The sequence below is a fragment of the Falco punctatus genome (assembly GCF_963210335.1).
Source record: "Falco punctatus genome assembly, chromosome: 17".
In the NCBI taxonomy this organism is placed as follows: domain Eukaryota; kingdom Metazoa; phylum Chordata; class Aves; order Falconiformes; family Falconidae; genus Falco; species Falco punctatus.
In genome coordinates this window covers 2,693,366-2,721,116 of record NC_137597.1, presented here as the reverse complement: position 1 = coordinate 2,721,116, position 27,751 = coordinate 2,693,366, and the positions used below count along the sequence as shown (strand labels likewise).

General features: G+C 58.2%; 1 protein-coding gene across 4 annotated transcripts in view; it reads right to left on the bottom strand.

Annotated features, from left to right (window-relative positions):
• Positions 1-1,288: 1,288 nt before the first annotated feature.
• The window catches only part of KCNC4 (potassium voltage-gated channel subfamily C member 4), a 29,918-nt gene continuing 3,455 nt past the window's right edge, over positions 1,289-27,751 (bottom strand). The window contains exons 2-5 of one of the 4 annotated variants that reach the window (XM_080367884.1): positions 25,542-26,288; positions 19,786-20,722; positions 18,052-18,237; positions 1,289-5,842 (exon numbers count right to left, since the gene is read on the bottom strand). In XM_080367884.1, the coding sequence (XP_080224010.1) occupies positions 5,781-5,842; positions 18,052-18,237; positions 19,786-20,722; positions 25,542-26,288 (1,932 nt within the window). In that variant the 3' untranslated portion in view covers positions 1,289-5,780. Of the gene's footprint in view, positions 5,843-7,092; positions 18,238-19,785; positions 20,723-25,541; positions 26,289-27,751 lie in introns of those variants that run through there. The other 3 variants (XM_080367885.1, XM_080367883.1, XM_080367882.1) reach the window with 3 other exon arrangements.

Here is a 27,751-nt window from a genome sequence, read left to right as displayed (position 1 = left end):
TGCTGCTTTAAAGCTTTATTTCCCCTGGGAATGGGAGAAGCAGGGCACATGCCATGGTCAGCTCACAGTCAGAGGATCTAGGGTTGGTGCTAAACAGGGACATTTCCCCCCTGCCCTGCCCAAAGTTCCCCAGTAAAAACCATTTCAGGGCTCAGCCATCTCCAGCATCCCCTCCTAAGCCTCTCCCCTGTTTGTCTGGCTTTCTCAACACAGATTACATTAGTGCAAAATAGGGATGGGGGGAAAAAAAACCCAAACATTTTTTGGTCACTTTTTGTGGATTCTAAGAGCCAGAGCAATAAATCCACGCAAGGCTTGTGCAGCCCAGCTCAAAACAGGCTGCAAGTCTCATTCATTCCTTGATGGTACAGAAACGTCATTCTGGGCTTGAGATATTTATTCAGTTTCATCACATTAGAAGAGTGGGAACTGGACACATTCCCCGCCACCATCCCTAGCCCTCCACGCCAAAACCCTCAGCGCCAGCCCCATTAAACTAAGAGCCTGAAGCATCGCTGCTGGGGGATGCGCAGAGATGGGGCGGCAGGGGACCGCTGCCCAGTTCAGCGGCTGTAAATCTCCAGGGGGGGCTTGAAGAAGGGGGGAGGGGCTCATCCACCCCAGCCCCACGTTTGGCTCAGCACCCTTGCATACAGCAGCAGTTTGCCAGGCAGAGACACAATGGGGTGCTGGGACCCCAGTGAGCTCACTGGGCACTGAAACCCCATTGGGGGGAAATCTTGGACCCCCCTTCCCAGCAGCAAACTGGTTCCAGTTGCTCTGAAGTGTTGCAATGCACCGGTAGAAAAAAAAAGATGGTGGGAACAAAGCTGCCAGGAGGCTGGAGATGGGGGGGGGGGCTCCGAGGGGTTTCTCAAGTGATCACACCAAGCGTGGGGAGAGGGATCCCACCCAATGCTGACAAGCACCCAGGGCTCTGCAGGAGAAAGGGGCTTTGCAGGGTCCCACCGATCCCAAACAGAGCAAGGGAGCCCCTTGCAGCATCTCTCTTACCTTCGCCATCCCTGCTCTGAAGCCACCATCAGTGATACCAACTGTACCAGAAACTGGGCAGCCCCCACAGCTGCTGGGGGTGGGTTTATAAACCCCCAGTGCCCCCAGCCCCACCTCCTGCAGCCCCCAGGCTCCTCCAGGCAGCGGCAAGCACAGGTAGCCTCAGTGAACAGCTGGGATTAGGGCAGCCTCCTCCTCTTTCCAAAGGTATTCAGTAGGAAGGAGGAGACACACCTGGCTCCCAAGGAGCCTCCCCCCTTTCCAAATCCCCCCCCCCCCCCCCCCCCCGGCAATGCCACAGCCCCAGGGATGAGCCTGCTGTGAGGCCAAGTCAACCAGGCAACGCAGCGCACTGGAAGGTGCCCCCTGCTCGGGGCTGTTTAAGGGAGCGAACACGTGAGCATCACTGCTGGGTTCATGTGCACCTGGTGGGGACCTAAGCAGGTGCCAGGGGGTTGGAATTTCCCAAATCTGGGGGCCTGCGTGGCCACCAGAGAGCTGTCACCCTGCTCAGGTCACTGCAAGAGAAACACGGGGGGCAGCAGGGCGAGCTCCTCCCGGCCAGGGCACAGGATAACTGGATAACGCTGATTTTTATCAGGCGTCTTCCAGCCGGCGGGGAAGCGCGCGTGGGTCTGCTCACGTCGAGCTGTGTCCCCACTCGAAAGAAGAAAATCTTTCTTAAAGGGGTGACTAAGCATCTTCACTTAGGAAAGGGGAAACTGAGGCACGGGAGAATGGTACCCGAGCAAACCCGCTGCAGAGAAACCCAACAGCCCCATGCAACGACCTTTCCCCACCACCTCCCCCTGAAACAGGACCCCAAAGGTGGCCTGGCTCCGGGTGGGAACCACCTCTCCCAGCCCGGATCCGGCCCCTCCGTTATCCCTGGTGTGGATGCAGCTCTTCGGGAGCCGCTGCCCGGCCGCGTGCTGTTCCCCTTCCAGCAGCTACTTTCCTAGATTAAAAATCATGCGCTCATCGCCTTGGCGCGGTGCCACGGAGCCTCTTGCTTGTTTTTATTGATGGCAGCGTCTTTCACTGATTAAAATTCCTTTAAGTGCACCCAATGGCTAATCCCAGCCCCGAGGCCGGGGATGCTGTCGCTGTCCCCCACCTCTAGATCAGGTCCTTCTGCTTGTGTTCGCTCCCCGCTGTGCGTCCCTGTGCCTCCTTCCCTGCTTGGTCTTTTCTTGGCTTCAGAAATAAAGGAAAAGTGTTAAAAATGCTCCTGGAAATGGGGGAAAGGGTGATTTTTATTTGGGAAAAGAAAGGGGCTGGTGTCAGGGTGTGCGAGGCTCTGTCCCCATCCCTTGTCCCCCTTCTCCCACTTGGCTGGTGCTGGATTTATACCTAGAGGGATGGAGAGCCAAGAAACTCGGGCCAAGAGGGGAGTCGTGCCAGCAGTGCCCGGACCCAAGCCTCATGGCTCCAAATGAGCAGCAGCACTAACGAAATCCCTGCCAGCCTCGGGCTGGGACTGCTGGAGCTGGGCTCGGTTGGGATCACCCACCAGCAGGGATGGGCTGTTCCGTGGGGATATGGGGAACGCCGGGACCATCCCGCTGGGAAGCCGGATGCCTGGGTTCAAAACCGGTTTGAATTCCTCATGGGGACAGCCGAGGCATCGATAAACCAGCCTTTCTGCTCCCCTCTGGGCTCTCTCATGGCTGGCCCTGGTGCTCCCCCAAGAGCCTTTTTGCCCCCACGGGGGTCTGCCCTCTCCCACCTCCACCCCCCACCCACCACGACCCTCCTGTGTCTCCACAGTCCGTTGGGAATTCAGGGTGCCCACGGCCATGCCCAGTGCGCAGCCCCAGCCCAGCGTGATGGAGCATCCAGAGCACGAGCTCAGGGAGCCCTGCGCTGGCTGTGGGTGTGGGATGGGGGCTTCACCCCCCTCCTGTGACACCCACGGTGTCCTGGGATGAAGGACCTTACCTGGGTGATGGCTCACGTCCGCCTTTGTGCAGCTTCAGAGAGGCTCGGCAGCACTTCACACCCACCCTCCTGCCCCACACCCAGGCTGGGGCCATAACACCCTCCCCCTATAGCCCCCGGGGGGGTGCAGGGGGGCTTACCTCTCTCTCCCAGCCAACAGCCAAAGAGGGAGGAGGAAAGAGAGGGGCACCCTGGAGAGCCGGGGGATCCCTGGGGACACACTCGGTCCCTGAGCCACCGGTTTGTCCCTCCTGATTAATTTTTTGCACAGGGGTCCGTGGGGAACGAGTTGCAAACAGCCATTGCGGTACAGAAGGGTGATGGGAAGAGGCTTTGTCGAGGTGGGAGATGGGACCTCATCCTGCTGCTGGGGGACACTAGAGGGGACATGTCCAGCCAGCTTCATACTGACCACCCTGTCCCTAAACCCACCTCCCAAAGAGTCAGGCTGTCTCAGTCCCCTTGGGGCCACCCTCAAGCATCCTGGCAGGTCCTGAGCACCACTGAGATGCTCTGAGCGCTCACGGTCCCCAAACGCTGCATGAGCAGGACCCTGCAGGGGGGATGCAGGTGCTCAGCATCACTTGACCGAGCATCCCGGCTCAGCCAACCCAAGCAGTCCGCATCGATCCTGACGATCCATCCGTGACCACGGCCATACCGGGGAAGGGCCCGGCACGCTCAGCAGCACCGCGGGGCTCTTGCCTGGGCTCCCTGCAGCCGCAGCGGGAAGCAGAACACCTCGCTCCCACCCTCGCAGGAAGGCTCTTGCTTTAATTACTCTTTGGCCCCCGGCCACTGATTGCTCACACTTGTGATGGCTTCCTTGGCAATTTTGTGGCAGTTTTTCTATTCCACCCCCACCCCCTCGCCATGGTTTTAACCATCCCAGCCTCTCCCTGTGCAACAGGTCTCAAATAAAAGACCTCGTGCCCTTGGGGTGGGTTGTCAGCAGGTAAAGCCTCAAAATCTCCATCCTGGCGGTGTCAGCTGAGGCCCCTCCAAATCACTGCAGCAGTGATTTAGAGCATCGGAGCGGTGCCAGGTCTCTTGGGCAGCTCACGCTGTGCCTTGGGGGGTGCAGAGTGATTAAATCTCTTTGGGAGCCGGCCAGGGGGCACCCCAGCCCCCCAAAGGGTGGGAAATATTAACCCCAGACCCATGAATCAGCTTAGTGCCATCTGCTCGGCTCTGTAGCCAGGCAGCCCAGACAGCCTGGGGAGGGCCAGTCCGTTCACCTCAATGCAGCGTTCACTCTGAAACCTAAGGATGGCACCGCTGTGGCCATAATGCTGATTATTTCAACTTTGATAGTCAGAGCGGGCAGAGCCAACGCGTTTGTCAGCTCTGCAGCGCCTTTCCTTCAACAAACGAATATCGCGTGGATGTTGAAAACAGTCTGCCATGGGCTTTCCAGTGGGCTCTGCTCCAAGCCCTGCAAGAAAGCCAGGAGCTCGGCCACAACATCCAGGCAATGCCGCTGCTGAAGTCACCATCCCTGCTGCCAGGGACATGCAGGGTGGGGACAGGGCTCCGTGGGCACGCAGGGAGCTGGTGGCGAGGAAGGACGGAGGCGGGAGGGGGTACGGGAGCTGACTCAGTTCGTGGATGTCTTTATTCGAACTCTAGTACGGTTGGACAGGTAGAGGCATGCGTACAGGACAGACGGAAATGGGAGTAGTATTGCCTTGATCACAGAGATATGTAACAGCATTAGAAAGACACTGACCCTTCCAGGCCAGCCAGGTTCACCCCACCTCACTCACCTATTGCACCCCATCCCCATCCCTGCGCCCCAACCGACCCGCTCGTCCCCCCCATCCTCTCGGGGTCTGCACCCCAGGGGAAGCACCCATGGGAGGGGGGCGATGGTGCAGCGACCCACTCACGGCACCTCGATGGAGCCTTCGAAACCCCAGAGGGGGGTCCCCAGCGGCCGTGTGACGATGGAGGGGTTCAGAGCATGGATGGAGCCGCGGGCGACGACGACGTCTCGGTGAGCAGCTGGCAAGTCTCCGGAGGCGGAGGGGCGAGGTGCATCCGAAAGCATGGGCAAGGGGAGGGGGGCAGCCCGGGGGGGCGCTGGGGAGAGGCAGCGTGTACGTGGCAGGGCTGGCAGCAGGCAGGGGAGTGGGGCCGCCCCCAGCACCCTGACCCCCCCCTCCCAGCCCTGCTGCTCTGCAGCACCTCGCGGGGGGGGACGAGGCTGCCAACCCCCCTGGCCACAAAGCTGGCGGCTGGAGCTTTGGGCTGCTGTGGTGGGCAAGCAAATCTCCTTGGGGAAGAGCATCCCTCAGCCTCAGGGAGAGCATCCCTGGGGAATGCATGTCCCAGCCTTGGGGAGAGCATCCCTGGGCTCTGGGGAGAGCATCCCTCAGCCTCAGGGAGAGCATCTCCCTTGGGGATTGCATCCCTCGGCCTCAGCGAGAGCATCCCTTGGGGGCATGCATGTCCCAGCCTTGGGGAGAGCATCCCTCAGCCTCAGGGAGAGCATTTTCCTTGCAGAATGTATCCCTTGGCCTTGGGGAGAGCCTCCCTGCACTTTGCGGAGAGCATCCCTGGGGGAATGCATCGCTCAGCCTTGGGAAGAGCATCCCTTGGCCCCAGGGAGAGCATCCCTGAGCCTTGGGGAAAGCATCCCTTAGCCTCAGGGACAGCATCCCTCCACCTTGGGGAAAGCATCCCTCGGGGCACACATCCCTCTGCCTCGGGGAAAGCATCCCTCGGGGTACACAACCCTCCACCTAGGAGAAGGCATCCCTCAGGGAGAGCATCCCTCCGGGAAGGCATCCCTCGCCGGGGCACTGCCTGCATCCAGCTGGGGCTCAGGAGAAGGTGACCACCTCACCCTGGGGGTAACTGGAAGAGAGGACATCTTGACAGGTGTCTGCAATTAAAAACACAAGTAATAAACACACCGTTAGACACTGCTTTCATCAGCTATTTGTGGAAAAATAGGAGAGGGAGGGTGAGACTGAGCTTCCAGGGGACGCAGGCTTTGCAGGGTGCAGAAAATAGTGTAACTACAAAGTGAAATGGCCTTCTCCAGAGGGATAAAATGCTGCTATTCCATCAGTAAATCAGGAAAAAATGTTTTAAAAAAAGCCTCAGAATGGACCCAGAGATAGAGACTTGGGAAATGACTCTCCAAGAGAAACCAGACATGGAGTCAGGGTGATTTTGAGGGCAAAAATGAAGAGGAGAAGAAAGAAGCCATCCCTGCAGCCCTCTCCTTCCAGAAATCTGCTCTGGACCAAAACTTCCCAGGCCAACCCCAAGCCAGATGTCCCAAAGCCAAGCCTGGTGCATTAATATCCCACAGTGTTTTTTCTTGTCTCTCTCTCCTTCTCATTCGTTATCATTGAATTAATTAACATTGATTGGAGTTCTGAGTCACAGCACCGCCTCTACCCATGTGCCAGGACCCGGCTTCCAGGCGAGGGGCCGTCAGACGGAGAGACGGCACCTGATCCACCCGATAAGCCCTGGAGCTGCCCTTCCCAGCCAGGGATTTTGCTGCAAAACCCAACCTCAGCTCCCAACCAGGGGTTTGACCCAGCTTCCCCCTCTGCAGACCCAACACCGCTCCAAAAGTGTCTCCTTTTCCCCAAAATAAAGGTCGCATCCTCCATCGAGCATCACTGCGCAGCTTGGGTGAGTAGTGCCCAGACGCGGAGGCTTTTCAAAGCCCCACATCCCAGAAAAACCCTTGGGATTCAAATCCCTAAATCCCAGGGCTTGCAGATGTCCCCACCTCCCGGGCTGCCACGACGGACCAGTTCAGGGGACCCAGCATCATCCCCCAGCAGCAGTTTGGGGACCAGCCCCGGCCACGCACCAAGTGGCTGCTAAAAAATATCACTGCTCCTGGTTCAGTCACTCCTGCAAGCAGCTAAAAGCTCATGGCAGGGCTCGTGGCTTGCTAGAAACATTCCCCACCAGGTCGATTGATTTACCAGGGACACGACTCAGCTTTTAACTCCCATCTCCTCCTCTCCGTTCAAAGCCATTTTGTGCGCTGGCTCAAGACCTGCTGCCCGCATCCCCCGGGGACCTGCCTTGGAAAGCAGCTTCCCAGCCTCGGAAAAAAAATTAGCACGACTAAAAATAAATAACAACAGCCGAGCTTTTTGTGTGGTGGTGGTGGTGGTGGTGTTTAATTGCTGTCCCCCAGACAAAGCCGCCGAGAGAAAACTGCTCGCCTGTCTTGATTTATCATGATCGGCTCGATTGCGCGTGGCCGGCGGGTTCCAGCCCCCCTCCCCCTCGCAGACCCTCCGTGGGACACGGGTCTCTCCTCAGCCCTTTTTTTTTGGGTGCAGATCTGCCACCCGACGACAGCGGGGTGATGCCCCAAGGCGGGAGGCTTGGCACAGCCCGGCCATCAGCCAGCCCCCCAAATCCCCAGGGTTTGCTGCGGTGCTGCCGGGGCCAGCCCCTCCACATTTCCCGGGATGGTGAGTTCACACAGTCCCACTTGCCCCCTCCAAGCACACACCCCCCCCCAGCCCCCTTAAGCGCTGCCTCCAGCTGCTCCAGCACAATGTTTGGGTAGGTCCTACACTAACTCCGCTTCGGTTTGCTGGTATGCTCGCTTCTCTTTTCCCCCTTCTTCTTTTTTCACCTTTTTCTTTTTGTTTGCAGCCAAGAGGCTCACCTCCCGCCAGCATCTCCACCCCCACACACACCCCCTCCACCGGCGCCCATCTCCACAGACCATGTAAAGATGGGGGGTTTCATGGCGATGCAGCAAACTCCCGTGCTGCAAGGACCACAGATGCTGCCCTGGGGGGGTGCGCAGCCGCCTCGAGCATCCTCCACACAATCCCCAGAGCTGGTCCCGAGCCTCGCATGGTGCTGCTATCGGGCTGGTTCCCCTCTCACTCTCCAAAGCCAAAGAATTATTTATTTTATTTTATTTTTCACAGCCTGCAGGACGTGTTCCCTGCCCCAGCCTGTCCCACACGAGCATGAGATGCTCCCCAGCAGCTCACAAAACACTTTCTGAGCCTCCATTTACCTTTTCGTGGGGGAACAGCGTAAGGATCGATTGCCCGGGCGGAGGTAATGAAGTAACAGACTGGGAGCGGGGAGGCACCTATTTATAAGCTCAACTGCATCTTATTTTGCATCTGCCTCTGCTCTCCCTGTTCCTCGTCAGCACGGGGAAGGGATGGGGTTGTTATATTATTATTTTTTTTTATTATTGTCATCAAATTTTTTTATTGTCATCAAATAAGCACTGAGGATTTTTCCTGGCAGTGCTGGGGAAGCCAGAAACAGGCTGCTTCTGGGTAGAGCAATTACTCTCTTGACATTTTAACCTCCTGCCCGGCTGCCTGACAGGCCTTTCTATTTTCTCAGCTCTTTCAGGCATCTCCTGAGAAACAGAGCAGTTGTTGCAACAATAACAATTAATACTTTGCACGCAACCAGGGATGGCAGCGCAGCACTGGACTCCGGGTCTCCCAGGAGGGAAGAAGAAGGCAGAAGCTGCTGCTGGAAGGGGTGAAGTGCCCCCAAATCCCTCCGGATCCAAAGGATGAGGCTGCTCTGCCTTTGCTCCTTGCACAGCTGCTTGCTGCACCGGCTGCAGGTGGTTACAGGGGTCCGATCCGTGTCCCACAGTGCCGCCGGTCTCGGCAGACAGACACACAGACGGAGGGATGCAAGGACTCCAACAGCACCAGGGCAGCCCGATGCTACGCAGCATCCCTGATCCTGTTCCCGCTGTTGAGGATCACGTCGCATCTGCAGCCACGACGGGGAGAGGAGCACGGGGCGCTAAAGCTGCCCTTGGTACCATGCTGGGGGCATCACACTATACATTGCAAGGGGCACGTATGGGTGGTATATGCAGTGCTTTATCCCTGGGTTCCTGCTCAATCACAGCATCCTGCTGGAACAAGGCAGCAGCTCAGTCCCGACACACTCATCCCATCCCATGGGAAACTCTCCTTTCCAGGCTGGGATGCTGGCAGCGAGCTCACTGCCCTGACAGTCGCTACACACCAATTTTGTAATATTTTTTTTAATGCCATTTTAGGACTTGGGCAGAGGCAGCCGGACTCCTATGGATTTATTCAGTTCGTCAAGAATAAATCAAACAACCTTGCTTTCTCTCGCTGCTTTTCGCCTTCGCTGGAACGTGCGCTCCTCGCCAGATCCCTAAACATAGATAAGCGGCTGGGAGGATATTCAGGGGAAGTATCGTATATTCTTGCTCTATTCTTATCCTATTCTCTAGGCAGCCAATTTTGGCCACGGTTTGAGATAAAACCCTGGGCTACAGAGATATTTAGAGGTCTGCTCTTCTGATCCACTACAGGTCCTCTCATAATCCTACCCGGGGAAATAACTCCTGCTAACTCACACACACACACACACACACACCCCCCAACCAACCCAGACCCCACCTAAAAATAACAAGGTGCTGTTTTCCCCCTCCTGCATCCCCCAAATCACTTGTTCAGAAGAAGGCGGGGAGGAAGAGGGAGAAGATGCAATGGGTTTTTCAACAGTTTGGTGCCTCCCACTGAAATCCCTCCGTCTCCCATTCGGGGCTCGGTTGTTTTAGAGGAGCTTTTTGCACATTAGTCATCCCTTCTCCCAAGTTGCATAACGCCACTGCTAAAAATTGCATCGCACCGGCTCCATGTCAGCTCTCATAGTCAACCCGCATCGCTCCGGCGGGGATGAGAATTTGGGGGGGGGGGGGGGGGTGTCCACCAAGGGTTTGACACACCAGGCAACCAGCTCCAGCGGCTGGATGAGCTGCTTTGGGAGCCTGGGGTTGGGAAAAGAGAGGATGGGATCTCTTGGGATCTGTGGCTGCCTCTGCTCCAGGGTTAATCCTCTGCTTTCAAGAGACTCAAACCCCAAAGTTTGAGTCTTTTGATCCGCTGCTTCTGCAAAAGACAGGGCAGCAGAGCTGGTTTTTCATGCCTGGCTCATCCCCAAAGTCAGCGCATGACCTTGGTTAAATCATTTATGATTCAGAGACCACTGAAATCACAGAGGGTGACCTTCCCTCTCGCACCGGCTGGGGATATTCCAGCTCCTCCTGCCTCGAGAGGAGCCCGCTCCAAGGGGGAGGATGCGCCAAAGGTGCCACCGTACTCACCCCTTCGCCCAGCTCACAGGGTTTTGGGGCGATTCACAAACCTGCCGAGTTTCCCCGGCTATTCGGTGTGGGAACACGCTTTAATTACAGAAATTCAAGGGATGCAGCCACACCACCAACACACGGTAAACTCAGGTGCTGCTGGCGAGGGGTGAGTCACCACCATAGCACAGGGGTTGGAAACCACCACGGGGCATCCCGAGCAGAGCATGGATGCAGCTCATCCGAATTTCTCCTCAAATCCAGAGAAATTCCAGCTCCAGCACTAGGTCTGTGCGGTGCTCGGCTCCTGCCATCAAGCCCCAAGATCCAGCTCACGGCACCAAGTGTTTTCGCCTCTTTTCTGGGTCCCTTCGACTCTTGCTGCTCTGCTCACGCAGCTGGGGCAGGGGAAGAAAAAAAAACCAAATTAAAAGGTGAGGGCTTCTTGTGGGCCCCGGGCAGGGCTTGGATGGGGGTTGTTTTGGAGATGTTGTGACTGGCTCCTCCTGGCAGCTCCTTCAACTCAGTGGGGAGGAAAAATATAAGCCAGGTAAGGCATTTAATGCTTCCTCCTCACCTAGTCTCCTCCACTGTGGCAGCAAGGAATTTGGCTGCAAGAGGCTCTCGGTCCTAACCGTGCTCTGCACAGAGGGAAACTGAGGCATGGGAAGCCTGGGGTGGAGCAGGAGAGTCCTGGCTGTGGGATGTGCCAAAATCCAGCCTGGCTCCTTCGGGGTGCAGGGACCAGCCTTGCACCAAGGGGACCCTCACTCCGCATCACCCCCAGAGCACCAGCTCTGGTTTGGCTGTGATGGAGGGGAAGAGCCTGACCCCCAAAAAGCTCTTGGGGCTGTTGTCGGGTTTTTTTTTTTAAACACACCTAAAGCTAAGCTTTGCTCCCCATCCTCCAGCTGGAAGTCCCCAGGCTCCAGCCCCATGGAGGTGGACTTGCTTAGAGTAAGGGAAGGGGGTCGAGAGAGCAGCAGGATGAGCATGGAGACCGGGGCTGCCCCCCCAAAACCAGCCCCTTACAGCCCCCCCAGACCCAGACACCTCCGGGGGAGGGGACACGCAGAGCCAGGGTGACAGAGCTACAAATGAGCCCCAAGTCAGGGGACTGAAGGTGTTGTTCTAGTTCAAGAAGACACCGAAGATCATTGAAAATCATCCCAAAAAACCTAATTAATATACCTGAGCAAAACCCAGCAGCGCAACAGGGAGCTGGCGCCCCACCCTCACCCTCCGCGATGGGCAAGGACCTGGCTCAAACCCAGCTCCCATCCCCAGGGGGATGCTCTGCCCCACCACCCTGCATCCCATCTCAAAAGAGGATTCACACCCCCACCCCCATCCATTTAGGCATCATTTTATCTCAAGTCTCTCAGTTCCTCAGCACCCAACAGCTGCAGCAGCTTCCCCAGCCGCTCCAGGGACCCACATCCCTCTCCCCACCACCTCCCACCTCTCCATAGGAGCATCACACCTATATTTTGCCAATCCTTTATCCCAGCCTCCGCATGCTCCCCCCACCCAGCCCGGGGCCCTACAGCCTCCGTGGGACCTCGGGGCTGGTTCCCAAGGCTGCCAAAGCCACCTGCAGCCCCAGGACCACGCCTGAGGTTGGATGGAGAAGCAGACACAAGCAGGGAAGGAGCAAGTGTGATTCAGGCAGAAAAAGGCACAAAACAAGAGGGGAACAGCTGCTGGGCAGGGAATAGAGGTTTATTCATCTGTTGCCTCCAGAAACTTGAGGCTGTTTTTAAAAAAAAAAAAAAAAAAAAAAAAAAGGCCTAAAATTATATGAACTCAGCCATTTCCAGCACAATAATATATAATTTTATGAGTCAACATGTCCTCCTTGCATTTCCACCACCCTTTAGCCCAAGTGCAAACGGCCCACGGGAAGGAGGGCTCGACACCAGAGGGAACCGCATGGGTTGGCCCAATTTATTTAGGATGAATAGGGTTTCAACAGGGGAGGGGGGAGGGGAGGAGGAAAAAAGAAGCAACCAACACCTACTTCAGGGATTGTCCCAGACACGTGGACATGAGACAAGTTCAATGGAGACGTGACACGTCCTGCAAACTGGGCAAGGGGAGCAGGGCAGCAGCGCTGGGCTGGCGAGGGTCAGAACCCGCTTCTCGGGGGTGGAGATGTCCCAGCTCAGCCTCCTCTGGGCACGGGCACCGCTCCGGAGACACGGCGTCACGGGGACCGGGGGGGACAGAGCGACACATACACACACGACACGACAAAGCAGGATCCGGGCGGCGTTTTAGAGGATGGAGGGGACGGGAGAGCAGGGACGCCGCAGAGGACAGGGAGAGCTGCAGCGGGACGTGAGGGGAGCCAAGCCCACCGTGGATCCTGCCACACCATCTATGCTGCTTAGGCTTCGGGATTTTCCATAGCCTTGGTGAAGAAAACGGACAGGTTAGAGCCGAGCAGCCTCCTTCCCAAGGCTCGGAAAGCACAGAGCGCCAGGGAGAGCATCGCCCAGTCCCACACCCCGGTTCAACCCCCTCAAAAAATTCAGGAAGGGCTTCTGGAGGGCAACCAAGCTTCGGCAGATCCTCCAGACCTTCCCCTCCCTACCCCTCGGCTCCCCATGCAGTCCAGCAGCGCCAGCCAAACCCAGGACCCAGGAATCATCCGATGCTGGGAGACCGAAGCGGTCCTGGGGGCGGTGGGTTTTGTTCCCCAAATTGCTCTGAATGAGGAATGAGTCTGGGGATTTTGTGGGCTGAAGCAAACAGGGAAAAGCAGCAGAATTCAAACAAATATGGGATTTGGAAGGAGTTATTCCCCCGGCTCTGTTTTTCAAGCTGGCTGTCGCAGCAGGCTGCTGCTGACACCTTTCTGTACGGAAAGGAGCAGGTAGACGTGCTCATTATTTTCCACAAGAAATTGCATTAAAGAGCAAATATTTCTATTGCTTTAAGCACAGGAACCCTTCACATTTCCCCAAAGAGCCAGAAATTGCTCCAGCTGTTATTGAAAAGCAACAGCCAGGAAAAAAAAAAAAAAAAAAAAATGCTCTCACAGGTCAAAAGCCCCTTTTCTTTCTGGAAAGAAACTAAGTATTTGCACTGAAAATTCCATTTTTAGGTCCAAACAGCAGCCCTGTTCAAAGACGAGACCCAAGATCTGCTCTCTGGATCATCGCACCTTGTGGGGACAGCTCTGCTGCCAAAATATGGAAAATTAAGGATGCTCCCAGCCGCGATGAGCCCAACCTCCCTGCGCTGTGCCATGCTGGCTGCGTCTTCCCCGAGAGCGCCCAGGCAAGCGAATCCAGCCGAGCCGTTCCCTTCCCCGCAAGCACAGCCAGCTCCGAGCTTCAAGCCTGTGTGCGCACACGGCGGCTCCCTGACAGCAGAAAAACAAGGTGATGGATGGCCCCTTCGGCAGTGCCAAGCTTGAAACCGTCCCCGCATCCCTCCCCCCGGGGAGTGAATGGCGCATCTTCGGGTTCTGCTTTGATGCGAAGGCACCAGCGGCGGGTGCTGGCCTGGCCAGGCTGCTCCAGGCTCGGATCGTGGATTAATGCTCCCACCGGAGCGATCACGGCATCACCCCCCACACACACGCCCCCGAGGAGGATGCTGAGACATGAGCAGCGTCTGGAAAGGGCTCCAGAGCATTACCCATTTAAATCTGATTTTTACCCCCTTTTTATACTTTTTTTTTTTCCCCCCTCATCATTTCCCAACCGGAGCAGCCGGCAAGGAGGCACCGGAGTCTTCAACCCCTGAGGATGCCCTGCTCCTCCGGCTCCGCAGCAGCGGCAGGGCCAGCGGACAGAGGGCCATCTGCCTAAACCTGTTGCTGACTTCAGCAAAGCTTTTCCAGTTCCCACAGTGGAAGCGAGACCAGAATCAGGCCCCGAAGAGAAGAGCAATTTCCTTATTTACTGTTTGGCACGAATCCACACTTGCAAGGAGGGAAGCGAGCACAGACAGCCCTGAGCCGGAGTCGGGGCCGGGGGAAGCTGGGGATGTTTCCCACCTACAGCAGCTGATGCGAAAACCTCCGGCTCCCCCCCAAAATCCCCTCAAAAATCCCCCGGGCTCCCCCTTCAGCAAACCTTGCTCTTTTCCTGGGAGCACTGAGGCTCTTTGAAGGGCTCACGCGCTTCCCTGCCGCCCTGAGCCATGCACATGGGAAGCAACCGTGCCGAGATGCAATCGGTCCCCGAAAGCTTGGGGCTGCCGGTGGCTCCGGCACCCCAACAACATCAATTTGGCAGGGAGGTGTTATGGGGTCGGGGCTTGCTGGCAGCTGCCTTGGCGATGCGAGGACCCACTGATGCGGCTGAGCACTTTATAGGGATGCTCTTTGCCTTCTTGCTCAGATGACTGAATAGAAAAGGATGCAAATGGGCGTAGGAACAGGGCCAAAATCACACTGCCAGTTTTGATTAAGTCTCAAGCATCACTGTTTGGGGCAGCACTTCATAAAGATGCCTGATTGCCCCAGGGCCCCTCTGCAACAGGACTCCAAGGGCAAACCTGCCCCAAACCCAACACTTAATTTTCTCCATCAATTTATTCCCAAGCCATGCTCACCGGAGCACCTGGGAAGGAGCTCAGCAGTCCGTCCCTCAAGGCCATCACGGTTTTCCACCAAGCTCAGGGCCAGGTGCCACCACGGATTCAGGCTGCAAAGCACCAGAGGGTTGTGATCTGCTAATTGCCACCGGTTAACGGAGCCAGTATTCCAGCAACTCGCATAGGTGCTAAACCAAGGGCACCGGGATTGCTTTGTAAACGGGTTTGTTGCCAAGGAGCCGTATAGAGGCATCTTCTAAAGAGGGTGGTGGGGCAGCGTGTAACCCCCGGGGGCTCTTGGCCAGGCCCTGGCGACGCCGCGCTCCCCACATGCAGACGCTCGCGGCGCCCAGGCGCACGTGCAGGCTCGCACAGGCTTGGAGCCGGCAGCAGATGGGGACGGGGTAATGCAAGCAGGCAGCATTGCCCAGGAACGCCTGTGCTTGTTTATAACGGCGGCCTGGCGCTCGTCTGTGTGTTGCACGCACTCACACGCCTGTCCCCGTGCAAACGTGGGCTTGTCCTCGCTTCCCCCCGCCCAGCCAAGGATCACTCCCGTGAGCATCCCCGCGCTCGATGCCACACCGCCCAAGCCACATGCTGGTCATGGCCCTGCGCGGATAGCAAGCAGCGGAGTAAAAGGCAGCGGCACGATGCTCTGGGTTCTGGCAACCAAGCCGAACATTGCCGCTTTGCCATGCCGGTGTGCCGTCAAAGGAAGGTGCTGGAAGGTAAATCCCCTTCCCTCCATTTAACCACATGCCCTGTGGCTCCTCTCAAAACCCCACTCTGGTTTCAACCACTACCATTTCCTACACCATCATAGCCAATCTTGCTGGCAGGGGGGCTGTCGGACTCATCCTGCCGCCACATCCCTCCATCCAAGCAAAGGACAGGAGCTCACATGCCAAGACAGACCCACGCCAGGACACATTTTGGGGAACTGCTGAGCAGGACTTGAGTGCTGAAGGGAGATAAGGGGTCCGAAGCCAGCCCCAGCAGCAAGGCACCAAGGTGACACCACTGGAAGCAGCGATAGGGACAAGAAACACATGCCACATGCCGATCCACTGCAATCCAGCTCAGACTTCTGCAGGGCCCAGGTCCAAGGGGTGGTGGGCAGGGACTAGCTCTTCTCTTTGAGCTGCCCCAATGAGACCAACCGCTGGAACCGGGCTCCAACCATGATGGATGCCGAGATCTGCAGCATATTCCTGAACCAGCTCCATCTCCTGATTTCCACAGCTTGTACAGACATCAGTACCTGTCCCAGGATCTGACAGATGGCCATCAGCAAGTCGGGCTCAGAACCAAGCTCATCTCAATTTGCAGAGCTGCCAACATCCCAGTACCAGAACAAACAGCCTCAGCAGGAGATAAATCAGGACCGAGGGAAAAGGCAACTCTGTGGCTCCCAATGGCTTTTGGCCGGAGCACAGGAGGCTGCTTTGCCCCTCTGACCATCTCTGGTCACCACTAACCCTGACCACCCTGGAGCATTTCACCAGGGAAGGCATCAGCCCTGACCTCCCAGGACCATCCCACCGGTCCACCCCCAACAGCCCAAGCAGGACGCAGCTGTTGCCATTTCCTCTTTCCCCAAATTTTGGTCTTGCACGTCATTCAAGCCCCTCTGGACACCAGATCCACCTTTCTCCAGGTGCAAGACCGTTTCAGCAAGGTGGGGATAAGTGATCCACATACACATCTACTTTTAATTGTGAAAAGCACCCTGATCTTGGAAGAAAGACACCCGAACAAACCAAGAAAGCTCCCCGAAGTGCCCTTCCAAACAGCTGTTGCTGCCACCGTGCAAGGAGAAAAACCTCCTGGTCTCCCGCAACCGAGTCCTGCGATTCGGGAGCCCGGTGAGAGCAGCACTGGGTCCTCAACTCCTGGATCTGCTCTGGTTCTTGCTTCAGCGGGGACTAAGCTCAAATGCTTCAGCTGAAGAGATGCCTGACTTGAGCATCTTGTAAGGATGAAGATCAGCGCTGGCTCTCATCCCTGTCCTTCATCCCATCCAGTTCAGCATCCCCCCCAGTCGGGAGTGGGACGAGAGCCCCCTCACCTCTCTGCAGTAGCAGGTGTTAAGAAAAGAGACCAACTTCACAGAAAAAGGCACTTCCAGGAAACAAACACGAGGCATTTCAAGCAAGTATTTGTATAGTACCCTTCTGCCTGAAGATGAGCAAAGCTTTTCATTGTTTTCCTCTTTCTGAGGGATGAGGTTGAACAGGAATGGCAGGGGGATTCCTCAGTTTCCCAGGAGGAAGCAACCAAATTGCTTCTACTGATGTGACAGATGTGACTGCCCCCCAAACACCTCCCTATGCCCCAAGCCCATCCAGTCCTCACCATCCCAAGCAGAGCCACAGCAGCAAACCCTTGAGGGTCTCCAAAGCAGTGACACCACAAGCCAACAGGTCCCGGTGCACAGCTCAGGGACGTAGCCCATCACCTCTTCTCCTGCCTGGTGCCAGCTCACATGCACTGTTCCCTGTAACTGGCATTCGACAGTACCAGGGAGGTACCGTCAGAGGTAGGTCAGCTCTGCAGCTGCATCACCCCACACCACCCCAGGCACACAAGAAAATCCACAGAACTAAAAAAACTGAGCCGCGTCCTGAGAATTATCCCAGCGATCAAGGATGTAGCTGGATTTTGTGGCTCAAGGTAGGTGCTGGATTTAGCCTCCCAGGGGCTGGGGGCTGGGTGCTGGGCACAGGTCACGCTCACTGGTGGAGCGGAGAAGGCTGGAGGACAGCGTGAAGGGACCAGGCTGAAGAGGACTGTTGTTTTGTCATGGGAAGAAGAGGTTTGTGTTTTCCTGACTCATCTCCCCCACAGTTTGCCACAGAAAACCTCAACCCTCAGCAAAGCTCCCTTTCCAAACCCAGAGGAGACAGCCTTCCTGGCAGCCCGGTGCTTCTGGCACGGCAGCACTCGACACATCGCAGCTCCCCATGCTCGAACCCACCAAGAGACATCAGAGGGGGAGAGGAAAGGAAAAGCCTGGGGATTTTTTTTCCCTGCCAAAAGCCTTCTTGACCACCTTCACTTACCCCCTCACCTCACTCCACCCCGAGATGGGTGGGTGAAGCTGAGGGAGAGGAGCTGGAGGGATGGGAGAAACTGGAGCACTGGGGAGCAGGGGGACAGAGCTGTCCCCAGAAGAGGCAGCGCGGCCAGTGTGGGGTCACAGCCCCCGGATGGTGGCAACCAGGGAAGGAGAAAACAAAAAGTGTAGAGCTAGCAGGGCGAGACGCGGTGGACGGAGATGCAGCAGATGGCGAGGCAGGAAGGCAGGTGGATGCCGGGAGCAGAGACCGATAGCCAGGCAGGCAGATGGAGATGAACCACCCTCTTGGACCAATGCAACCAGCCACCCCACCCGCCCCAGCCCACGGAGCGGCTCACACCTCCAGCACCAGCCATACCTTTCTGGATGCCTCCGTCTGCTGCGCAGGAGAAGTCCCCCGTGGCCAGCAGGAAGCACGTGGAGGATTTCTTGTTCTTCTCCCGGGTGCTGGAGCGCCGCATGGGCCGCTTCTCCTCATCCATCGGTGACAGCGGCTGCTCCTCGTCTGCCAGCACCACGTTGGCCTCACCGTTCTGCTTCGAGTCTGCAAGAAGGTGGCACAGACCCATCAGCAGCTGATAAACCCAGGGGACAAGGTGCTTGGGGTGGCCCCAAGGGTTTGCTTACACCACGCAAGGAAGCAGGAGACCAGATTGCAGATGGTCCAGAGCAACACCTGCAAATTCAGGTACGGATCCCAGCCTGGAGATGCTAACTCAGAGTGACCAGGGAGCAGGACCACGCCAGATTTTAATCCCAAGCAGCAAACAGCAGCTCTTGGTCCTGCTGAGCGTTATCTGCCCTGTGTGAAGCCCAGCAGGGTTCTAGCCAGCGGAAAAACCACCCCTGGTCCTTGAGAACCACCCACCTAATTGGTGCGAATTAGCTCTCCAAAATTCACACTGCTGGGATACTGGCTGCTCAGGGAAGTGCTAATTTATGTCGTCTGACTCGGTGGTTCATTAGCTGGGAGGATGCTCTACCAGGGGAGGGTCTGGATGGGTGCTGGGGTGGAAGGGATGGGGCTGACCTGCCCCTCCAGAGCAGGAGAGCTGCTCTCCCTGCTCAGGATGCATAGGCACGTGGAGAAGGGATATTTATAAAGGAAAAGAGCATTTGGAGCTCCCTGTGTCCCCACAGGCGAAGGACCATCACTACAAAACACATGTGGCCAGATGTGCAGCTGCTCGGGGCTGACCTCAGTGAATGCCATGTTGGCTCAGGACCCCATCCCACCGCGGTCCCTCCTCTTTCCACACTGCAAAGCTGGCTGCTCCAGAGGTGTCGCTGGCAGCGAACCAAGACGAAAAGGGGCCAAGCAGCCTCTGTGGCCAGCAACAATACTACAGCAGGGCTCTGGTGGTCCCCCAAGCTTAGCCCAAGCGATGCTGCCCACCCACAGCCCCCCACAGCTGGGGCCATGCCCTCTCCCCACCTGAAGGAAAGACTGGCCAAACCCCAAGCTTCAGCTCAGTGCACGAGACCAAAATATAAACATGCAGGGGCTGATTTTGCTCCTCTGTGAGCACAGAGAAAAAAAAAAAAAAACAAAAAGAAAAAAAAAGGATTTGGAGCAGCGCTGACCTTGCCATGCAGGGACGCTACTAGAAGATGAACGGGGAGGTGGGCCACACCCCGGGGAATATCCATGGATTTATCCATTTTGGTGAAGCTTGCCCTGGTTTATGGTGGGAGGAAGCAAAAGAAAACCTGATCTGAGGGCGTTACCAGGCTAAGATGGGAATGGGGACAAGGGTCTTACCTCTGTCAGCGTGAGGGAGAGGTGGGCGAGGTAGGGACACCGTGAATCACACCGCGGTGACTCCATCTATGCCACCAGGAGAGCAGGGCATGGCCTTTCCCCCCCCTGCCTAGCGGGGGATCCTGCTCTGCACCATCCTGGTCCACCAACAACCTGGACACCCAAGGGTCCCAGCCCCTTCTGCACCAACGTCTCGCCAACCCAAGAGCTGGGGGCCGCATCCTGTGGCAGGGAGGTCCCCAAGGACCCTGGGACACAGGGGGCTAAAAATGCTGCCCTGGGGTCTCCCGGAGGTCTGCCCCTCCCTCTGCCCCACCTCTGGGGTCTCACCTGACCCTTTCCGTTCAGCCGCCCCCTCCTCCACCGCCAACGGGCAAGTGTCGCTCTGGGTGCTGTTACGGGGGGAGTTTTCCTCGGATTTGCAGTAGGTAGGGGAGTCCAGCGGGGCCGGACGGGGTATATGCTTTTTCTTCTTCTTTGGCAGCTTCTGCTTGGCCATGGCCAAGGAATAGTACATCCCAAAGTTATTGACAATGACGGGCACGGGCATGGCAATGGTGAGCACCCCAGCCAACGCGCAGAGAGCCCCCACCACCATGCCTGACCAGGTCTTGGGGTACATGTCGCCGTAGCCCAGGGTCGTCATGGTGACCACAGCCCACCAGAACCCGATGGGGATGTTCTTAAAGTGAGTGTGGTCGCTCCCACGGGGGTCGGACGTCTTGGCTCCAATCCGCTCGGCGTAGTAGATCATAGTGGCGAAAATCAAGACCCCCAAAGCCAGGAAGATGATGAGGAGCAGGAATTCGTTGGTGCTGGCCCGGAGTGTGTGGCCCAGCACCCGGAGACCCACAAAGTGCCGTGTCAGCTTGAAGATCCGGAGGATCCGGACGAAACGGACCACCCGTAGGAAGCCCAGTACGTCCCGGGCAGCTTTGGAGGACAGGCCACTGAGACCTACCTCCAGGTAGAAGGGCAAGATGGCCACAAAGTCAATAATGTTGAGCAGGTTTTTAACGAAGAGAAGCTTATCTGGACAGCAGATGATGCGAACCAGGAACTCGAGGGTGAACCACAGGACGCAGACCCCTTCAATGTAGGTGAGGATGGGCTCCGTCTCCACTTTATGCGTCAGCAGGATCGTCGTGGTGTTGCCAACCACAAGGGTCTCCGTCACGTTGACGTCGATGTTGAAGGCTTCGTGCGTCTCCAGGCAGAAGGTCGTGATGGAGACCAGGATGAAGAAAAGCGAGGCAAAAGCAACTACCTGCAAAAGCAGAAATTACATGGGCCGTTAGCTGATTGGGGTCAACCTCCCCTCTTTGGAGGAGAGCAGCAATTTTATGAACCACCACGACAAGAACTTCGGGGCAGCCCAAGACACACTCCTGGTGTCACCTGCCTTTGGTACATTTTTTCTAATCCCTGCTAGTGAACAGCAATAGCAGGGATGGGAGAAGCCCTCATTCAATAAAAACGAACACAACAGACTCAAAACCACCCCAGGAGCTACACTGCTGCCACCTGCTCCTCAAGACCAAGGATGGAGAACGGGGAGGGTTCCCTGGACCTGTCGCGTGAGTTGACAGCAAACCTCAGTGTCTGGGGCCACCAGTCCAGAACCTTTCTTCAAGTGCTACAATAGATGCAGGGGAAGGTGCTGAGCTTCGGCTGCGGCTGGAGATGGGTCAGAAATGACAGCGATGGGGATGAAGGGAGACCTCCAGCAGCCTGGGTTTGGAGCAAGCCTCCGCTGGGAACACACATGAAAAGGGAACTTGGAGAGGACTAAGCCGAAGAGCTTTCCCCCACATTCCGCCTAACCTCCCAGGTGAAATGTTTGAGCCATTCGTGACCTGAGGTTTGGGGTCTGGATGTATCAGAGATGTCCTTTTGCCACTTCCCTGCTCCCTAAGGGTCAGTGGGGGATGAGGTGCCCACGAATGGTCCCAGTACTGGGCGGGCAGGATGAGGAGGAAAGCAGCAAGCAGAGCTCAGGGTGCCTGGACCTGGTGACACTCAGATGCTCCCATTTCTCCCCCTCTGCCCCACCGGTGAGACCTTTGTCCCCTTCCCTGCCGCCTCCTCCCCACGGCACGCTGCCGGGATGCGAGCGAGGAGGGACCGGCTGCACAGGGTGGAAATCGCAGGCTGTGTCAGAAAGAAAACGCTTTGTCCCCCCCCTCAATCCTGCTCAGCCCTCCTCCCCGGCAGGATGAGCTCATGATGAGTCCATTACCCAGAGCATCTGTTTCCAAGAGCCCCCGAAAAAAAAAAAAAAAGCCTCTGAGCAGAAAAGCCCTTCTTCTACCTTTCTCCAGCTCAAGAGCACGGTGGGTTTGGCTTCCTGGGAGCAGACCCTGTGACAGCACCTTTTGCTGCTAACTCATCCCACCCGCACCGAGCAGGATGTGACCTTTTGCTGGCAAACCCACCCGACCGGCTGCGTTCAGCAGGCAGCCGCGCCGCGAGCCTGCTCGAGATGACAGCCCAGGTCCTCGGCTGGAGTGAATCAGCAGCAGAGACAGCCTGAGTCACGCTGGAGAAAAACCCGGCCCTGGACACCAGCGGTAACGTGCCAGCAGCCCTGAGCCTGCCAAGAGCATCCTTGAGGGGTGTCCCCAAGGGCAAACCTGTGTGGGTCCGGCACAGAGAGTGTCAGCTCCCCAAAAGTTAGGTGTGAAGTTTAAGCCAGGCTCTAACTGATGGAGAAACCTCTGGAAGGTGATTCTCCCCTCCTAGTGACAGACGCCTGCTGGGAGGGTGGGCTGAGATGCTCCAGACCCCACAGGTCAGACCACTCTGGACCACACACCACGATGGGGCTCTGCTGCTGGCATTCCCATCAGCCATGCACAGTTCGGGAAGCAAACCCAACCAAAAAAAACAACAACCAACAAGGCCAGTTAACCGGGCAAGTGTGTCTACACGGCGGTGCCATGGCCAAAATAATCCACTTTTCAGCTGAGGGCTGAGCAACATGCCCGAGCTTCCCTGTATGGGGAATCTCAGGGAAACTTGAAGAGTAAAAGCGAAGTCAGAAGAAAAAAAAATTGCCAAGGAAGAGAGTGAGACCCTGCGAACACTCCGACAACGAAGCAGCGCTGCTGCATGAGCCGTGGAGGTGAGATCTGATTTAGCCCCAGGAGCAAAAACAACCTCTAAAAATAGGAGAGCCAAGTTCACAGCCAGTGCCAGCCATCGTCCCCCTCCGAAGTCAATAATGCTGCTCCAGTTTGTGTCAGCTGAAGATCTGACCTGAGATGTCTCACCTCAGCTCTGGCCTCTGCTCCAAGCTCGAGGGTTTTTTCCCAAAACTGTCTTTAAAATAAAAAAAACAACCCTACGGATACACCCAATAGCTACCAACACAGCACCAAAAGTCGCAGCGAACAAGTCCTCCAGGACCTGCTGACGATTTGCATGATCTCAGCATGCCCTCAACAGCTCGAGATGGGGGTTCCCAAAAACCGTGACCCTACGGGGGGTCACCAGCCTGGAAGTCCCAATGGAAGTGGGGTCAGGACCCCACAAGTCGGTCTGCAAAGGGAAAAATAATGAGGATCTACAAGTAGGCAGTTTGGAAGTAGAAGGAAAATCCCAACCAGGGCAGTTTCCCATGGGGAGAAAAAAAGAGTTTTAAACTCCAGCTGGGACAGCAGCTGCACCAGGGACCACATTTTCACCGAGCCTGGACCAGACACGCAGCCAGTGATCCCGTGGGCATCGATGCTACAAGGAAAAAAGGCTAAAAACCAGGGGGGGGGGGGGTCTATCCACATGCAGTTGCCAGCTCAGGAGGTGCTGGGAAGAGACATGTTGGAAGGAGGAAAGATGGAAACAGCCAGGAGCCAACTGAGTCAGGGCCCGAGGGGCTGCTCCGTGGCCGAGGAGGAGCAAGAACCGGAGAAACTCAGCCCTGGAGACCCTTAGTCACGGCTGCCGCAGATCCAGGGAGCGGGGGCACGCACAGGACCTGGGGCCGCTCTCCTTCCCGCTGCTGCCGAGCTCCGGCAAGGCACACCGGGTCAGCTGCTCCGGCGCTTCCCCGGGCCCAACGCTGCGGCCGGCAGCACCCCTTTTGCTCTGAAAAGGGAGGGGGAGACTCCAAAATGGAAAATCCCACTTCGGCCACCCCAAAATGCCCAGGCGGCACCATGGACATTGCACCTGCAGAGATGCTCCTGGGTCCCGGAGCATCCATCCATGACTCCACACCAGTAAGAGTTCCCCGCATTAACTGGGTGCACGGGGCAGGTTGTGCTCATTTGGCTTGGTTGCGCTGCTTCGTGCCTCAGTTTCCCCTTCTGCCAAAGCAGTTCTCCTAAGCCACTGCAAAACTATACTGATATTTTAGGGTGGAAAATACGACTCAGGAGAGCCCGTGAGCATTAGCACTGGAAAGAGACCATCCCTGTGGCAGTGCTATGTCCAGCATTTATCTTAGAGCAGTAAGAAGGAAGCAGGGAGCTCCCAGCGCAGACTGGTCCCACTCCAATCCCAGTCAGGGCTCACACCACAGCCATCTCTGCTCCCTCCAGCATACTTCTCCTGCTGATGCAAATGCCCTTCCAAGAGCAGCCCAGCACATGGCAAAAGCAGAACCAAATAACAAGGTGAAAAATTTTGAGTTGAATTACTGTGCTTGGGTTTGGCTTTTATTTTTTATTTTTTACGTGGAGCTTTGCAGAGCATCTCTCGGAGGCGACAAGCCCTCAGAGATGGGCAAAGGACTGGGTACCCCTTTTAAACCGAGTAAAGCTCTTGCTGCCCAGGCATCCTCTGCATGTGCGTGTGTGTGTTGCTCTTACGTTAGCTGCAAAAACACCGCCTTGACAAGCTGACCCCCTGCCCCGCGCGCTGCTGGTGGGTGTGAAATGCCTGCAGGATTTCGTACCATTGATGGGTTTTTTTGCACCTCTAAATGTATCCAGGATTCATTTTGATCCCAAATGCCTCCATGTGTGTGTGCGGCAGATTTATAGGCTGGGCGTGATGGGAGATACGCACGCAGGGATGGGACTGGATGGGTATGGGTGGGTGTCTGGGGGTCGGTGGGCAGCATTTGGGGGATGATCTAGGAGTAGCTGGGAGAGGAGACGCATGTGCAGAATAGTGCCCGTGTGAGGCTGGGAGCCCAGAGATGCGACTGGTTATGGGGGATCCGTCCTGGGAATGTCAGTGCCTGTGGGTAGGGATCGTCTCCATGACCAAGGAGGGTCACGGGTGGACATTGTGCACGTATGCGCTCACGCCTACGTGTACGTGGTGCACCAGCTCCCCAGGGATGTGTGTGGATGAAGGGGGCTGGGGGGGGGGGGGGGGGGGGGGGCTCTGCGTTAACGCGGCTGAGTGCCTGCGCTTGCACGTGCTGATGGGCACCGTAGACTGCGCAGGGGCAGCATCGACGCGGTGACGGTGGGGGACAGGGGTGCGGGGACAAGGGCACTTGTGTGGCACAGGGAGAGCTGCTTGCGCAGAGGCGCACAGTGTCCTTTGGGGCTGCCGCTGCTGTAGAATTGGAGCAGGAGATCCTTGGGGACAACCATGAGGATCCCATTTGCTTCAGGACCTGATCTGGGTGCCAACAGGCACCAGCCCTGTCCCCCCACTCCACACCTGGGCCACTAAACGTGGGTTTTGGCATGGGCACGCACACAACCCAAGAGGAACCCAAACAATCCTGCCTGTTCTAGAGCATCCTGAAACTCCGCCAGGACTCAGCCTGGCCAAGGACAATCCCTCATCCCTGTGTGCCCAGCAGGTGCCCAGGCAGCACCCAAGGGTGCAAAGGAGGCAGGGAGTGGGCCTGTCCCCAGTTTCAGCCCAGCTTCCCCCGATGGGATGTGCTGGGAGGAGACGGGGAGGCGATGGAAGGGACTTCCTACAGGATTGGAGATGGGAGAAACTTCCCGTAGGATGGGAGATGGCTGATGTGCCCCATGGTAGGAGAAGAGTGGCTATGGAGGGGAGGGGGCATATAGCCCACCAGGAGAGCTCACCTCTCCCACGGGGATGGGGAGATGAAGACGCAAGCCCAGCACGGCCCCATCCCGCCTCCCCACTGGCACGTTTCGGGAGCTTACCCTTGCTGCCTTGGACGAGTAGGGATCCTCAAAGAGCGCCCACATCCTGGGCTGCCAATTCCGACAGCAGCCACCCCCTCCGGCAGCCCCTGCCGCCCCTGGTGGCCTGTCATCCATGCCCAGGCGCTGAAGGGCCATCTCCCTACCCCCTTCCTCTTCAGGCTCCTCTCCACCAGCCCCTCCACCCGGCTCGGGACTCTCGAAGATGTCCAGGGCCTCTTCGGCATCCCGGTGCTGGCGGTAGGTCATCCAGCAGCACGGCTCCACGTCCGTCTCGTCGATGCCCCAGTAGGTCAGCTCCTCCTCGAAGAGGGGCCCGCAGATGTCCGCGGGGCAGTGCAGCTTGCCCGTACGGTAGTAGTTGAGCACGTAGGAGAAGATCCCAGGGTGACGGTCGAAGAAGAACTCATTGCTTTTACCATCAAAGTCAAAGTTGCTCTGGGCATCGGGGTCAGCCAGCCAGGCCAGGCGGGTGCCCGGCAAAGTCCGTAGGGTGCTTTTGTAGGTCTCATGCCGGGTACCACCTACGTTGATGGTGATCTTGTCCGACTCTTCCCCTTTGCCCATCTCTTCCTTCAGGCATGTTTTGGAGGGTGGTTTGTTCCCAGACTTGCGTCCACGGTAGGAGGAGACACACACCGAGCTGATCATAGATTTCGGTGGATGGGAGATGCACGCTACACGCACCCTTCCTCCGGGCGAGGAGCTGGGGGTCGGCGGAGGCAGGAGAGGGGGGCAGAGATGGGACTGGGGAGGGGAAAAGAAGGGGCTCAGGCTTGGCTCTGGCCTGGGGGGGGAGCAGGCTGGAGCCGAGCCGGGCACCGCTGGCTGCTGGGGGACAGCAGGGGAGGCTGCAACCTCCACCCCCTCCAAAACCACCCACCCCCACCCCCCCGAATAAAACCGCCCTAAACCAGGAGCCAGCCCAGCCCCGCCGGGCAGCAACAAGTGCCCGGAGGAGGGGGCGGCGGGGAGGGCTGGGGGGGCTCCGCCGCGGGGGGATGCGGGCCGGGCTGGGGGGATGCTGCTGCCGCCGCCGAGGCCGGGGGGGCCGAGCCCCGAGCCCCGCAGGGCTGCGTGTGTGCCCGTGTCCCCGGTACCTGCAGCGCCAGCGGGGGGGCCCCGCCGCCCGCCCCCCCCCCCGCGCCGGCAGCGCCGCGCTCCCCCCGACCCCCCGGGCCGCGCTCGGGGAGGGGGCGGCGGTCGGGGGGCGCCTCCCCGGTTCCCGGCCGGGGGGGGATGGGCCCCCTCCGCCTCCCCTCCCGCTCCCCCCCCCCAGCCGGGCCCTGCCGGCGCCGGGGGGGCTGCGGCGCCGGGGGGGCCCCGCTGCCGCCGGGCCGGGCCGGGGGGGCCTGTTGCGCCCCGGCAGTTGCCTCCCGGCGCGGGGGAGGCGGCGGGAGCGGCTCCGGGGCTCGGCGGGGGAAGCGCCGCCGCCCGGGGCTTTTATAGGGCTGGGAGCGAGCGGCGGGGTTACGGGAGCCGGCACCGCCCCGCCGGGGGGCCGGGGACCCCCCCCGCCCCAGCGCCCAGCCCCACAGCCCCCCGCCGGCGCCCCCCGCCGCTGCCCTCCCTCCCAACCACGCTCCCGCATCCCCGCATCCCTCCCTCCATCCTCCCATCCTTCCATCCCTCCGGCCCCTCCACCCCATCCCAGCGCCCCCTCCCCCCCCCTCCCCGGCCCCCCGCGGCCCCCGGCCCCGGCTCACCTCCCCGAGGGGCAGGTGGGGCTCTCGGGCGGTCGGTGTCAGCGCGGAGTGAACCCCGGACACCCCAGCTCCGCTTCGCGCCGGAGGGGAAATGCAGCCCAGAGCTGCCTGCGGATCTGGAGCCAGCTCTTGGCAGAGGCTCGAGCAGATCCCATCCCTCCCTGGCTCGCGATCCCTCGCTCGCCGAGAGGTCAGGAGAGACCGACCCCGGGAGCGGGGCCGTGGCTGGCGGGGAGCTGGGGGGCCGCAGGCAGAGCTGGCCCTCCTTCCCTCCCCCGACCCTCCCCGAGCATCCCCCGCTCCTGCCTCAGCTTCTGTGTGACAGACGCCCCTTCCCCAGACCTGCACCCGCAGGCACCGAGGCTGGCACTCAGGGTACCAACCCCCCCAGCCCCAGGGGCCCTGTCCCTAAACCCCCCTCCCTGGGGGGCTCTTACCCCCCTCCCGGGGTGCTGGTGATGCTCAGCCCCATCTCCTGGGGCTGGGGAGGAGCTGTGGTGCCCC